Here is a 13,782-nt window from a genome sequence, read left to right on the forward strand (position 1 = left end):
TGTAATCTCTAAATAAAAAGTTCCAGGGATTTTAATTTCAATTTTTTTCCTTTAATTTTATCAAGACGATAAACCATAAATCATAAATAAAAGTACAATCTCACCTACAATTCCCAATGGCAGCGTACGAATTAACAAGCTACAAAATGGAAATAAGAGAGAAAAAACATTGTACAGCTACAAACGAGAAACATGTATTCCTATGATTTTCATTTGTGCTTATGGAGGTCATAATAGCGGGCAGACGAAGATCAAGGCTTCCATAACTTCATTGTGCAGTCTTCACTATAAGTTGCAACAAGATTCCTATGGGGGTGATGGGTGACGCCTATAACTTCCTTCTCATGGACCTATCATTAACCAGAGAGAATATCATTAACCGTGAAAAAGTTGTGTATCAAGAGATAAACATAAGTTGTGTTAGTGGTGGAGAAAACACAATATATAGAATAAGTACCTTGAATATCATTTGGATTGGTTATTTTAATGGAAAAAGTACCATATTATTAAAAAAAAAAGTATTCTATAAAATTCTAAAGAATAAAGATATTTGTATACAATTTTAAAAAAAAAGTTTTTATTTTATTGAGTGCTTGGATTGGCTCGACTCCAAGATACAGCTGGAAGATACAAGTATAAAAGAGTAAAGTACTAAATTGGTCCCTTAGGTTTGGGCGTAATTTTGTTTTGGTTCTTAAGGTTTAAAGTGTTCTATTTGAATCCAAAAAAGTTTCATTTAGCATCAATTTAGTCCCACAGTGAGGTCAAAATTAAATAATTAACAAAATGTCCTACATAACAACAGTTCAAGAATAAAATCGATAATCTGTAAAACAAGTACAAGTTCCAGAGGCACAATACATTTATTTATCATTTTCTTTAGTTTTATAGAAAATATTTTATTTATATTATAAAAAAATAATAAATAAATGTATTGATGTATCAATGGTTGATTTTATGCCTCTGGAGCTTGTACTTGTTCTCCAGATTATCGATTTTGTTCTTGTACTGTTGTTATGTAGAACATTTTGTTAATTATTTAATTTTAACCTCAATGTGGGACTAAATTGATGCTAAATGAAACTTTTTTGTATTGATGCATCAATGGTTGATTTTGTGCCTCTGGAGCTTGTACTTGTTTTACAGATTATCGATTTTGTTCTTGAACTGTTGTTATGTAGGACATTTTGTTAATTATTTAATTTTGACCTCAATGTGGGACTAAATTGATGCTAAATGAAACTTTTTTGGATTCAAATAAAACACTTTAAACCTTAAGGACCAAAACAGAATTACGCCCAAACCTAGGGACCAATTTAGTACTTTACCCTATAAAAAATATGCAAGCTTATAGATCAACTAACACAATGGTACCTTATATAAACAATATCACAATGTTATATTGTTTCTAGAAAATGAAATTAATTTGAGAGAAATTTATAAATCTAATGTCAGGCTATCTCAAGCAACATACCTTCATCAGATGCTCTAATTTGCCAGATTGGTGACTGAAGCAGTACATATTCCTGCATTTAATTTTCAAATCTCCCAAAGAATTAACATAACAATTTGGAAGTAAAACTGAGGAGGATTAATTCAAATAAAAATTTAATTACAAATTGGAAAATCTCGTGAAAATCATTTTCTGAAGTTTATTAAGGATTAAGCTAAGCTCTTTATTTTCAAAAACCGAAAATATAGCAAGCACAAAAGTCTGAGTAATAAGGCTAAGGCATGGTATAACATCTTTGTCTTCCATCTTGCATGAAGAGACAATATTATAGAACAAAATAAGAAGTATAAATCTATATACCTGTCTTCACCGACACAATAAATCCATTCTCCTTTAGGTGAAACACAAGCAGCAATGAAGTCGCCACCCTCTCTTTTACCAGATGAGAAGCTCTTAACAACCTAACACGTTTGACAAAGAAAAATGCGCTTAGAATATAGGACCAGAAATGTTCACAGAATAGGACCACTTAGATCAGATAGCATTCACCGAAATGTTCTAACATACTTAGGCACCAACTTGCCTAAAATCCAGTAGTTAACACGCTTTCTCTTATCATAGTTTGAAGAATAATGATGCAATTTCATAACTCATGCAGTATGGGAATCTCATTTTTTATCTTAATAGCACGTACTACAAGTACATATGTATTATTTTTTATTTTCAACAAAAATCAAAATCCACTTCAACCATTCAATTGTACAGTTAGATTTTCTAATCCCATCACAACATCACAATTTATGACAATATGCTTTTATATCCCATTGAGAATTGAATAAAACCACAATCACAATGCCTGCAACATCCATTACATGCATTTTAGTCTCAATCTTTAAATATATTGTAAACATGTAATATAGTGTCATCTTCAACAACATACAATAATAAATGTCTTAAAAATACATATCATTTAGAAAATAAAACAAAACAAAGCTTCAAAATTCAATTACCTTGGTAAAAAAAGCTTAAGTTACAATTTCCAAAACTTGCAGCATTATTATATTTAAATTACATGAAATCTGAATTTCATTTGTATAGAAAAGGAGAGGGAGAAAAGAAATATGGTGATAATCTATCAACAAGATGATGAATAAAATGGTTGCACAATTGCACCATCAAACTGTTACAAGGAAAACTACATAAATGTAGTAGATTGATATATTTATACTAGAAAGTATAAGAAACCTTCATCACTCCAAACCTATGAGTTTCATACTATGACATTTAGAACCAATCCTAAACTAAAGCTGGTTGGTTAATCCCAAGCCAAGATAAAGAGGATTGCGGTTGGCCATCAACAGCTAACATTAAAAATTTGTCAAATCTTTATGACATGGATCATGGACAGGATGGTGATTTTAGGTTATTGCCAAGAAATGTATTGGAACACTCAGTACACTGTCAAATATTAATAGCTTAAACATGGATATCATAGAGCACTATCCATGACCCCATATGATATGACAATGCTTAGTTGTTATTAGAACTAATAAAAAGTGGAGAGGTAAGACATCATATGAAGCAAGTACCATCTGACTCCAATATAGTAATGTAATGACTATTAATTCTTAAATATGAAAAATTTCAAAATAATTAAAAGGCAGAGAAACAAATACAGCAAGACTATAGAGAATTTGTGTATCTCAGTAAATTCCCCAATTTCACCCCATGTATATGCAGAAATAGATATTTTCAACAGAAACCATGAACATTAAGGAAAATACTTTTGCAGCCACATTAATCTTCATAGCAATATCCCCCTAAATCAAGTATAAAAAATGACAAGTCATCCACTATATAATATTTACCTGTCCTTGAAGTGTCATGATGTATATTGATGATGTTTTATTACAAACAATAATGTGGTCAGTAGTCTTGGGGAAAATATGAACAGAGTTGACAGAAGCATCACCTCCCTAAAAATTCAAAAGAACCAAAAATTAGGCAGAACAACAAATTTAGAGAGATGCGATAGTAGATTGAAGTTTCTATGCAGTAATAATGGAAAGTTATTAAATACACACTCTTAAAGGAGATGGCGGCTTAAAAGTTTGTATGCAGTCTGTTGTCTTCACATCCCAGACCTACAATTAGTAGAGGGAAAAGAATTATTATGAATATCCAAGAATTATTATGCGACACATATTTGTTGCTGAATAACTGACCTTCACTGTACAATCACTAGATGCAGTAATGATACGACTACCATCAGTTGTGAAAATTGCATCGTTCACATAAGATGTATGCCCACGGAATTCTTTCAACATCTTTCCAGATTTGAGACCATGGATTCTATATTACATCACCAGAAACAATTGCATTAGCAATTACTAACATTTTATTAAAGAAATTATAATAAAATATCAAATAGCTCTAGAGTCAAAGATTATAATAAGTTGTGTAAAATATAAATAGTTGCACACAATTTAGCAAATTTTACTAGCAATCCCTGCAGTGTAAATAATAGTACCATCTAAAGCTCTTACTCCCTAATAAGCATTTCCCTTCCTTACCAAGTCCCTAACATATTCCAGGAAGGCTCTACGCTCATAAATGGTTAATGAAATATGGACATCAAACAAGTTAATTGAGAAAAAACCTTGCTGTGCTGTCAAATGATGTACTCAATAATTGGCTTCCATCACGAGAGAAGGAAAGGCTTGTCACACCTTGGGAATGTGCACGCTCAAGACGCCGCAAGCATTGACCAGTCCTTATACGCCAGACCTGAAATGAACGACCAATTATACAGATTAAAGTTCCACTTATTAACAGATCAGGTGAACAATGTTAACACACTTTGAATTTACAGCAATTGCGGCACAGATAAAAGATGATGAAACATATTGGAATAACCATAAACCATATAGAGTGGCATACAATTAACTAGGAGGACTAGATATGGTAATGAACATAAAGCTTCATTTAGAAACAAAGCATAAAGACAAAGATAGTAAAATTTGCAATAGTATTATGATCAGTTGCTATTTAATTCCTCTTATTTTCACTTTAGAATTTCATCAAAGGGATAGTTCAAAACCATAAAAGGCAGACAATTAACACTCACTTTGATCTTTCCATCTTGTGATCCAGATGCAAGCATCTCTGAATCTCTGCTAAAGTCTACACAAAGCACGGCATCCTCATGCATCATGAACACTTCCTGTAAGTTCATAGAATCAGACAAGGTGCAATGCAAAAAATGACTAGACTTGCTGTACACAATACTATACGAAATTCCCTTCCATAAAGCACAAACATATTATTTCAATGTGCAACTACTTTGTTCCAGAAGGTAAGCATGTCTTGTTAGTATTGATAGTTTTAAAACTCGGCTACGTGAATCACGATGTTTTCATGCAGAACAACCCAACAGGAAAGCTCTGATGAAGGTCTAATCCGTGTACTACATCACAAAACAACCCCCATGCATACTGAAAGTTACAAGGAAATGGAATAAATAAATAAATAAATCATTTCTGCATTTATGGCAGTAGTTCCAAATTAGCAACCAAGACTACTGCATTATTTTTTCCACAGCTTCCAGTGAATCAATAAATGCAAAGGTGCAAGGGACAGTAAAGGTTTGAGAGATATTTGAGGCTCAGAAAATTCCACTTTTTTTTTTGGATGGAGTAATTAAAGAGGGCTAAGTAATTTTAGAGAGAATTTGAAATCTCGTGGTAAAATATTGTACTTGCAGATATAAATGAAGGGATATACAAATTTCAAGGGATTTTAAGAAGGAAATTGAAGTACCTAAAAGTAACAAAGAGGAAAGTCAGTCATATTAAATGCAAGTAATATATTTATTTCATCCAAATAAGAAATTGTGCAATTGAAGGGAATTTAATTGAACCCTTTGAATTTCCATGTATTCCCTGAAATTTTAGAATACTTCATCCAAACACAACCTAAGGAAACGTATTAGCCAAATTGCTATTTCAAAATTCATCAAAATACATTATACTTAGTCTCAAAAAATTTCAAATACAAACTCACTTACATCTGCCTGGTACTGAAGATCTTTCTTTAGTTTTCCACTTAAGTAATCCCAGACCTGGAAATTTGTCCACAAATTAAGAAAGAAGCTCATAAAATTCTAAAGAAATTAAAATATTTCAATATTTGTTTTCCTATCCCAAAAACATTAAATATTCTAATCTTGCATACCTCGATAAACCCATCAACCGAGCAAGATACAAGAAACTGCCCATCTGGTGAAAAGCAAGCACATTCTGCATGACTTTTTGTCCCAAACTAAACAAGCATACAGGAAAAACACAAGCGATAAGGGTCAGATTCTGCACCGTCCACCATCATTATACAAAAAGGAGCTAGTAAGGAATAACGACTTTTACTATGTAAGTATGGATGACAAATAGAGTAACAAACTAGAAGCATAAGGCAACCTCTAAAATGCGACATACATACAAGGTCAAACAACCGTGACTTTTCAAGAGATAAATAATGATGAAGTAGGAATGACCATCGTATACCAATTAGCAATAGTAAAACAGATTGTAGTTCAAAGGCTTTAAGGATGGCATAACTACCCTAATAACTACAAAACCAACATCTACTAGAGACCTGCCAAATTAGATAATCAGTGCCAGATTATCTGGACCCATGTACATCTTTGGACAATACCCCTTAGCGACCACAGCAACAGGTGCATAAACAAGTGATGGTTAAAGCTTGAACACCAGAAAACAAAACAGCTCCTCCTTCCTCATCACCTCACCTTCCTAAAACTAATCTCCTACCAAGTGTCATATAACCTATAGCTCAATAGAGATTAATGTGTGTTTCTACAGTTCCTGTATAATAAATAAAAATACCTAACCTCAAACAAGGTTAGTGTTACTCATGTTTATAACAGAATATTCATTCTTGAAACTAAAAGGAAGAAAAAATGTTATATAGATAATACTTTAAACAAACCCAAAAAAAAACATAACACTTGTTTGTGCCATCAGTCCTATCTTTGCAGCATTACATGAAAACTTCCTTGGCACAAATTTGCAGGAAATCATGTGGCCTTGCAGATTTGTTTCTTTATATCTCCAATGATGTTCACATCCATTTAAGAATATAACTAAAACAATTGATTAAAACATATATTAATCATGCCTTTATTGTGTGTGAGAGATTTGTCGGGTACATGTCATCTACATCTTGTTTCATAGCAGCTGTTCCACGGAACAAATCAAATTGTGTTCCAGGAGGTAGTAACCCTGAAAGATCCCAAAGGAAAACACCGCATCAATGAGTTGAAGAAAAGTAGAATAGTTGATGTCCTGCACTGAACTGAAACAAAAACAAAATTGCAAATAGTGAATCGGATACAAATGCACACTTCAAAGTGACATCAACATATTACTAGGTGATTACCTTGATGCTGCTGCCACTTCAAAGCCTGACCAATTAGAGCCATTAATCGAGACGGAGGGACTACAGTAACTTCAGCAGCAAGAGCTGAAAATGCAAAATGCAAGTTAGTTCCAGTTTTCAAGCAATATAAAATGGCGCAATGTACTTATACAATCATAAATGGGAAAAATAAACCCACAATATTAAGAACCACCTTGGTGGTTATGAACTTGAGCCACTGAATTATATTAGAATGAACTTTTCTTTTGTGTATGGTTCGATGCTTGTATACAATTTACCTGGGGCAGATTAATATTAGAGTAATTAAAACAATCCTGATTTCAGTCATGTTTAGACTAAAATCTCAATACCTTCTACATTTTTTTACAGAATTAGTAAACTAAATTTGAGACTCGAGTTTGAGTTAAGAACTTGAACAGTTGAGCGTTCACTGAATGCTGCCATGCCCACAATCTTACAACACACTTATAGCAAGAAAATTGAATTTTATTTAATTAATGATTATTATAGTGTATAGCATAATTAGAATGCTAGAATTCTACTACAGTATTATATAGCTATGGAAAAGGTAGGAGTATAAGCAACGTTTGTAAACACAATACCATAAGAAAATTATCTCCGGGGCACATATTTGAGTGTAAACATATTATACAACAAACAGTATTTTATCTCTTCTATTATCTTTTGCAAAGTTTCTCAATCCTCACAGGAACCCGTATCAAAATGCTAGAAAAAACACAATTCATTCAACAAGAAAAAATGAAAAGGGAAGCTGGACAGCCCATCACCAAAAGAGAAAAAGGAAAGCAGTCCACCAGTTCAAATGATAAGGAATTCTCTAAACCATTACATCCTTAAAAGAAACAATCCTAGAATTATCCTATAAAGGATCTTGCAAATGAAAGAATTCCAACTAAACAAAATTGATAACAGGGTATAAAAATGGAATTGGTTTCCTCAAACCTAACAGACCACAAATTTTTCACATCATCACTTTTAACAAAACAAAACGAAAACAGAAAACAGAACTCCAGCAACAAACTGGTTCTCTATCAATCAGAGGAGGGTTCATTTTAAAATTCCAACCAAGATAGAAATATTCATTACAATCAGATATAGAAACTACCAGTAAAGTAGAAGACAAAAACCTTGGGCAATTAGCGCACGCCGCTTCTCTTTTGTTGAGTCTTGATAAGCCTGTCAGATAGATCACAATTCAGACCTATTCATTTTTCAAGAAAACATGACAATAATACATGAAGATTATGGTATTTATTTTTCAATAAAACATGAGAAAGAAATCAAATCGTTGTATTTAGTATGCTAGCCATAGTAGCACTTCACTAGTTGCTTAATAGGCACTACTGAGCCTCGTTTTTTCAATTATTAATATTTTTCATAGAATTTATAATATATTGAATCGAACAATATATTTATTATAATTTTAATAATATTTTTTAATAGCTTTTTTATTTACATAGTAATTACAATAAAGAAGACATAATAATGTCAATGAGAAATATATTCTATTTTTTTCTTAAAAAATAAAAAATAAAAAAAGCTGCACTCCTCTAGCAAATTATTATCAAAATATTCAAAACCTCTTCCTCTCTTATCTCTACATAATCTAATAGTCATAAATAAGCTTAACTATAGCTTAATTATGTCAAGCTTGTTGAAAACTTTTTACATAGCCAATCTCAAGTGTAGACAAAAGAAGTGTTTATGTTAGGCCCTCAATAACCAACATAAATGTTTGCCAAATCCCAATGACATTGAACACACTCCCCCACACATAAGAGTCTCTATAGATTTGACAGTTAGACTACAAAAAATCACCCTACGTTGGGCTAAATTTTAGCTTCTAGTTAGACGAATGGGGTCAAATAGGGATCCAATCTTGATCATAGTAACTAGTACCTCCAAATGCTAGAGTTGCGTAGAAACATGTGAATAGTTCTATACCTTAACATCATCAAACATCACTAAGTGTCAATTATTTCAGGTTTGTCTATCCAAACTTCGAAAGCACACATACCTCATTTAACAGCAATCCACTTTCCCCAACATAGAAACACTATATACTACCAACCTAAAACAAACAAAAAATCTAGGAACTTATCATGCATAAAAAGTCACAAACTCACAATTGACCATGACACAGTCTAAGCAAAAAATTAAAAAAAGTAGAAAAAGAAATTAGCAAAACATTGATTGATTTGGAGAACAGGCAATTGCAAAAATGTAAATAGTGATCAGTACCTCATTCGGGTCAAAATAAGTTCTGACCAAGAGATGTTCAAGACGCAAATATCTTTCAGGTTGCTCCTGTTTCATGACACCCATCACCTGTGTTTGCCTTAAAATTGCACGTGCAGTATCCAACTCTCGAAGTTCAATCATTTCTAATACAATCTGTGCAACCATTTGAATGAAGCTTCGAATGAATTAAAAATACTAGTAACATGACTAACACAAATAACATTTTTAGAGTGTTGATGTTTTGAGCATCACAAAAATGTAGAGTAGAAGGCAAAATTTTAAGATTAAAAAAATATTTCTCAATAGAAATTCCAAAATATCAAAACCCCCACCTTCACTATAGTGAAATTCTTCTTTTATCCTCTCCCCCCCCCCTCTCCCCCCAAACAAAAAAAAACACACACACACACACAAAGAGAGAGAGAGAGAGAGAGAGAGAGAGAGAGAGAGAGTGAGAGAGAGAGAGACTTATCATCATCTTTTCATATAAATTACAGAGAGTTTATGATAAATCAAGAAGGGAAACAGAATGCATACCATGAATGGAAGTGATTAAAGAGAAATACCTGCTCATACAAATCCTCCAATTTATTCCTTGGAAGCTTCAATTGAGAAACTTGAGGCAATATTGCATCCCATCTTCCACTATTAATATCAGTAACAAAGGTTTCAATGCTATCCACAGTGTTCAACGAAACCTGGCACTCGTTCTGAAGTGTCTGAAATGTCTGATGCAATGAATTTTCTTTGCAAAACTGAAGCACAATTTTGATGACACTGAAAATGACAACAAAAATCAATCATCAAATGATAAAGTATATTACAACTAGACAGTACATATGTACAGATTAAAAAATTTATACTTTAAAATATATATTTTTTTAATTTAAGGAATAAACGAGAAATAAGGGAACTTACTCTCGAGCTTCAATTTCTAGCGTAGACATCGCTTCTTATTCTATTGGACTTGGATAATTAGAGTTTGCACTGAAAAATAGAAGGAGCTTAGGGTTTTAGTGTTCTTAATTGATATACATGCGAAAAACGGTTAAACGGGAGAATAATAAACGAAGAAGTAAGTTTGGTGCCGCATTGAACTCAAAAGGTTTGGACCTTTCCGGCGAGGGGGTACTGGACTGCTCCGTCCGGCGAGAGTGCGGCGAAGCGAGCGAGACTGACTGAAGGAGAGCGTACGTAGTGTAGTTGAGTTCACCGAGTTTTTACTTTGTTTGGATATTTGATAGAGAATGAGAGAAAAGAAAATGGAAGGAAATAAAATAAGAAGAGGAAAATTAGATTTCTTTGTATGTTGTTTAGACGAAGAAAAAATGGATCGAAAATGTTTGGATAGAAAAAAAATTAAAAAAAAAATTATAATAATATAAAATTATTTTATTATTCTTATATATATATTATATATAAATAATATTTTATTAATGTATTTAAATTATTTTTTTAATAAAAAATTTTAAATTATTTTTTTAAATTTTAAATGTCATAAAAGAAAAGATATATATTTGTTTTTCAAACAAATACATATAAATAATTGTGTAAAAAAAAATTTTTATATCAAATAAATACATATATAAATATGAAAGGGTATATATGTATTTTTGTTCATCTTTACATTTTCATTCCAGTTTTTTTTTGCAACTTTGAGCAAAAAAAATTAAACTAGACTTCACATAAGTTTTTTTTTATTTTTCATACAATTTCTCTGGTGATCCAAAGAGAGGAAAATGAAGTTTTTCATCCATTTTCATCTTCTCTCTTTTCTTTCCTCACAAATTTCTTTATATCAAACAAAGTGTTAGGGTTCACAAAGGGCCATTGAATATTGATAACATTGTAAAGAACTAAAGATTAAACGGTAAAATACGCTTCTATCCCTAACCAAGTAACCGTCATCAATAATTTGAAACAATTAAATAGGGTTTGCGCTAACCGCCATAGTGAAAGAGTGTTATAGAGTACATTTTAATGAGGAGTGCTAGGGACCAGCAAGTTTTAGATTACTCACTTTATTTTTGCTGGTTAAGTACTGACCAGATTTCAATAAAACTGCCGGTTCCTAGACTTTTCCCATTTTAATTGTTAAATTATTAATATAAATTTTAAATAAAAATTATAATCAAGACTTAGAAATAAGAAGTTAGAAGCAAAGTTGCGAAAACCGGACCAGTCAATGAACCGGTAAAGTGACTGGTTCATTGGTTCAATAATTCAACCGGAGTTCAACTAGGGTTCAACCGATTTAATTAAATATTAAATAAAATTATTAAAATTTAAATATATAATTTCAAATATTTAAAAAAATATCATCAATCATCAATAAAATTATGTTAGAAAATTTAACATAACACCAACAACTATCATCCATCAAAATTTATCAAAATTCAAGAGAGCAGTAAAACACCATAACAAAATTATGCCAGATTTTCTGAAATCAACCATCAACAATTATTCCAATTTCATAAAATTATAGAAACCAAAATCTTAACACACTTAATAGTTAACACAAATGCAGCAACAACACTATTCTCCCCTAAGTTCTCGCAAGTAATCAGCAATCCTCATCAATCAGCTACAAAAGTATAAAACAAGAAAATCTTTAAAAATATTTTTTTATAATTCAAAAATAGAAAAAATCAGAGAATCCAGAAACAAAAATTACACAATTAATCCAAACACGGCCATCATACCACCATTAACACTAACTCAAAAGTCAGAACACAACAAACAGAGAAAAACAACTCACCCCAACTCAAAACACAACAAACAGAAAAAGAAACAGCAACCAAGAATCAGAGTTCAGTAACTCAATAAAATTAATAAAATAAGCAACCATAAATTGAAGCAAACATAGATTTGAATCATTAAAATATAGAAACTCATTCATAGAAATTAACAAAAGAAAAAAATGAAGCAGAGTTACAGACGAATCAATCTGACATCGAAGGAAGAGCGAAACAGGCGGTAAGGAAAGAACGAAACCTAACTACCGGCAAGGGAGGAACGACGAGATAGAGACGAGGATCGAGCAAACTGACCAGCGATGGAGGAATCCAACTGACCGCACTTCGATCTACAAGTCCATGACGAAGAAGACGAAGACGGCCACGAGCTTCGATCTGTAAGTGTAAAGGTGATGCCGTGGAGGAGAAGAGAATGGACGGCCAAGAGCTTTGAGCTAACCCTCTGTTTGTCACTGCTGGCGGCGAGGCACCCTCTGGCTGACAATAAGAGTTCGGCGACGGCGGAGGCGATGGCTGCTGTTGCTGCTGGCTGAGAGAGAAGAGGGGCTGCTGGCTCAGAGAGAGAGAGCGAGGGGGGGTAGTGCCGTAGTGGGTTAGGGTTTTTTGTAAGGGAAGGGGAACCGGGAAATTAGGTATTTATATGATCCATTTTCTTTTTTTTTTAATTATAATTTTGAAAACTGTTAAAAAACCAACCAATTTTATCGATTCACCGGTTAATCACCGGTTCGACCGATTCTTTCACTGGTTTTTTGTCAGACGATTTTCCACATCAACCGAACCAGCTAGAAGATCGGTTTCCGATCGAATTGTCCGGTCCGGTTTGATTTTCAGAACACTGGATTTTAGTCATTATAAGGGGTGTAATCTTTTTCATCTAACAAGAATCCTGATTCTCTTATTCTTGCTTTTTTCTTCTCTTGCATCATAATATGTGGCTTCGAACAGGTTTTCTCATGGTGCGGTGAAGCGTGGATGCTGCAGATTAATGAGTGCATAGAGAATCAAGTTTTTGCCCCTTCTCTCTGCATCTTTCATAACAGAATCCGAAGAAATAGTGGAAAATCCAGTGAGTTCGCAGAACACGAATCAACAAAACCAGGATTTTTCTACATTAGACTTACAAACATTGGCAAGATTGATGAGTCAAATCGCATCACTGCAATCACAAGTAGCAAGAACTAACATCAATCCGATTCAAGATCCAACATCACCATACTACCTACATCCAAATGAACACCAGGTTTGATTCTCACCCAATCTCCATTAACAACTCAAAATTATTACTCTTGGGCACGGTCCGTCTGGTTATCCATTAAATCCAAGAATAAATTGAGATTCATTGACAGAACCCTACCAAAACCAGAAAGAAGCGATTCCAATTTCAAACTCTAGGACAGATGCAATACCTTTGCGCTATCGTGGATACATTCCTCTTTGAGCAAAGAAATCTTGCAAAGTGTTTTATGGTGTAATGTTGCCTATAAGCTTTGGAATGATCTGAAGCACCGCTTCTATGAGGGAGATCTTTTTTGTGTCGCAGAACTTCAAGAAGAAATGTATCCGATGAAACAAGGAGACCTCTCCATTACTGCGTATTTCACCAAATTAAATGGGATTTGGGAAGAACTTAATGAGTCCAGACCCATCACGGACTGCAATTGCGAACTACAATGCTCGTGTGGGTTGAAAATTATGAGAGAATATCACGAACAAGAGCATGCTATATGAATCTTGAGAGGTTTGAATGATCAGTACAGCACAGTTAAATCACAAATTATATTCATGTCCCCACTTCCTAATGTAAACTCCATCTACTCCCTGCTCTTGCAACAAGAAAGACAATGCATAGGATCT

General features: G+C 33.0%; 1 protein-coding gene across 1 annotated transcript; it reads right to left on the reverse strand.

Moving 5' to 3' along the window:
* Nucleotides 1–29: 29 nt before the first annotated feature.
* LOC107625832 (suppressor of mec-8 and unc-52 protein homolog 1) lies at nt 30–10,423 on the reverse strand. Its single transcript, XM_088503798.1, has 17 exons — nt 10,283–10,423; nt 10,088–10,156; nt 9,736–9,946; nt 9,170–9,322; nt 8,056–8,104; nt 6,908–6,991; nt 6,647–6,750; nt 5,687–5,773; nt 5,520–5,573; nt 4,581–4,676; nt 4,113–4,240; nt 3,679–3,805; nt 3,538–3,597; nt 3,322–3,429; nt 1,814–1,914; nt 1,475–1,526; nt 30–350 (listed from the first exon to the last, which is right to left on the reverse strand). The coding sequence occupies exons 2-17, from the start codon at nt 10,114–10,116 to the stop codon at nt 252–254; spliced, it is 1,542 nt and encodes a 513-aa protein (XP_088359924.1). The 5' UTR covers nt 10,117–10,156; nt 10,283–10,423; the 3' UTR covers nt 30–251.
* Between the last annotated feature and the right edge of the window lie 3,359 nt (nt 10,424–13,782).

Source organism: Arachis ipaensis, chromosome B2 (genome assembly GCF_059453495.1).
Source record: "Arachis ipaensis isolate K30076 ecotype BB chromosome B2, ASM5945349v1, whole genome shotgun sequence".
Classification (NCBI taxonomy): domain Eukaryota; kingdom Viridiplantae; phylum Streptophyta; class Magnoliopsida; order Fabales; family Fabaceae; genus Arachis; species Arachis ipaensis.

Coding starts and splice junctions, on each gene's coding strand:
- LOC107625832 (XM_088503798.1), bottom strand. CDS start 10,116: ATGTCTACGCTAGAAATTGAAGCTCGAGA. Junction 3,598..3,678: donor CTAGTGATTGTACAGTGAAG/GTCAGTTATTCA, acceptor TACTAATTGTAG/GTCTGGGATGTGAAGACAAC. Junction 1,527..1,813: donor TATTGTGTCGGTGAAGACAG/GTATATAGATTT, acceptor AATTAAATGCAG/GAATATGTACTGCTTCAGTC.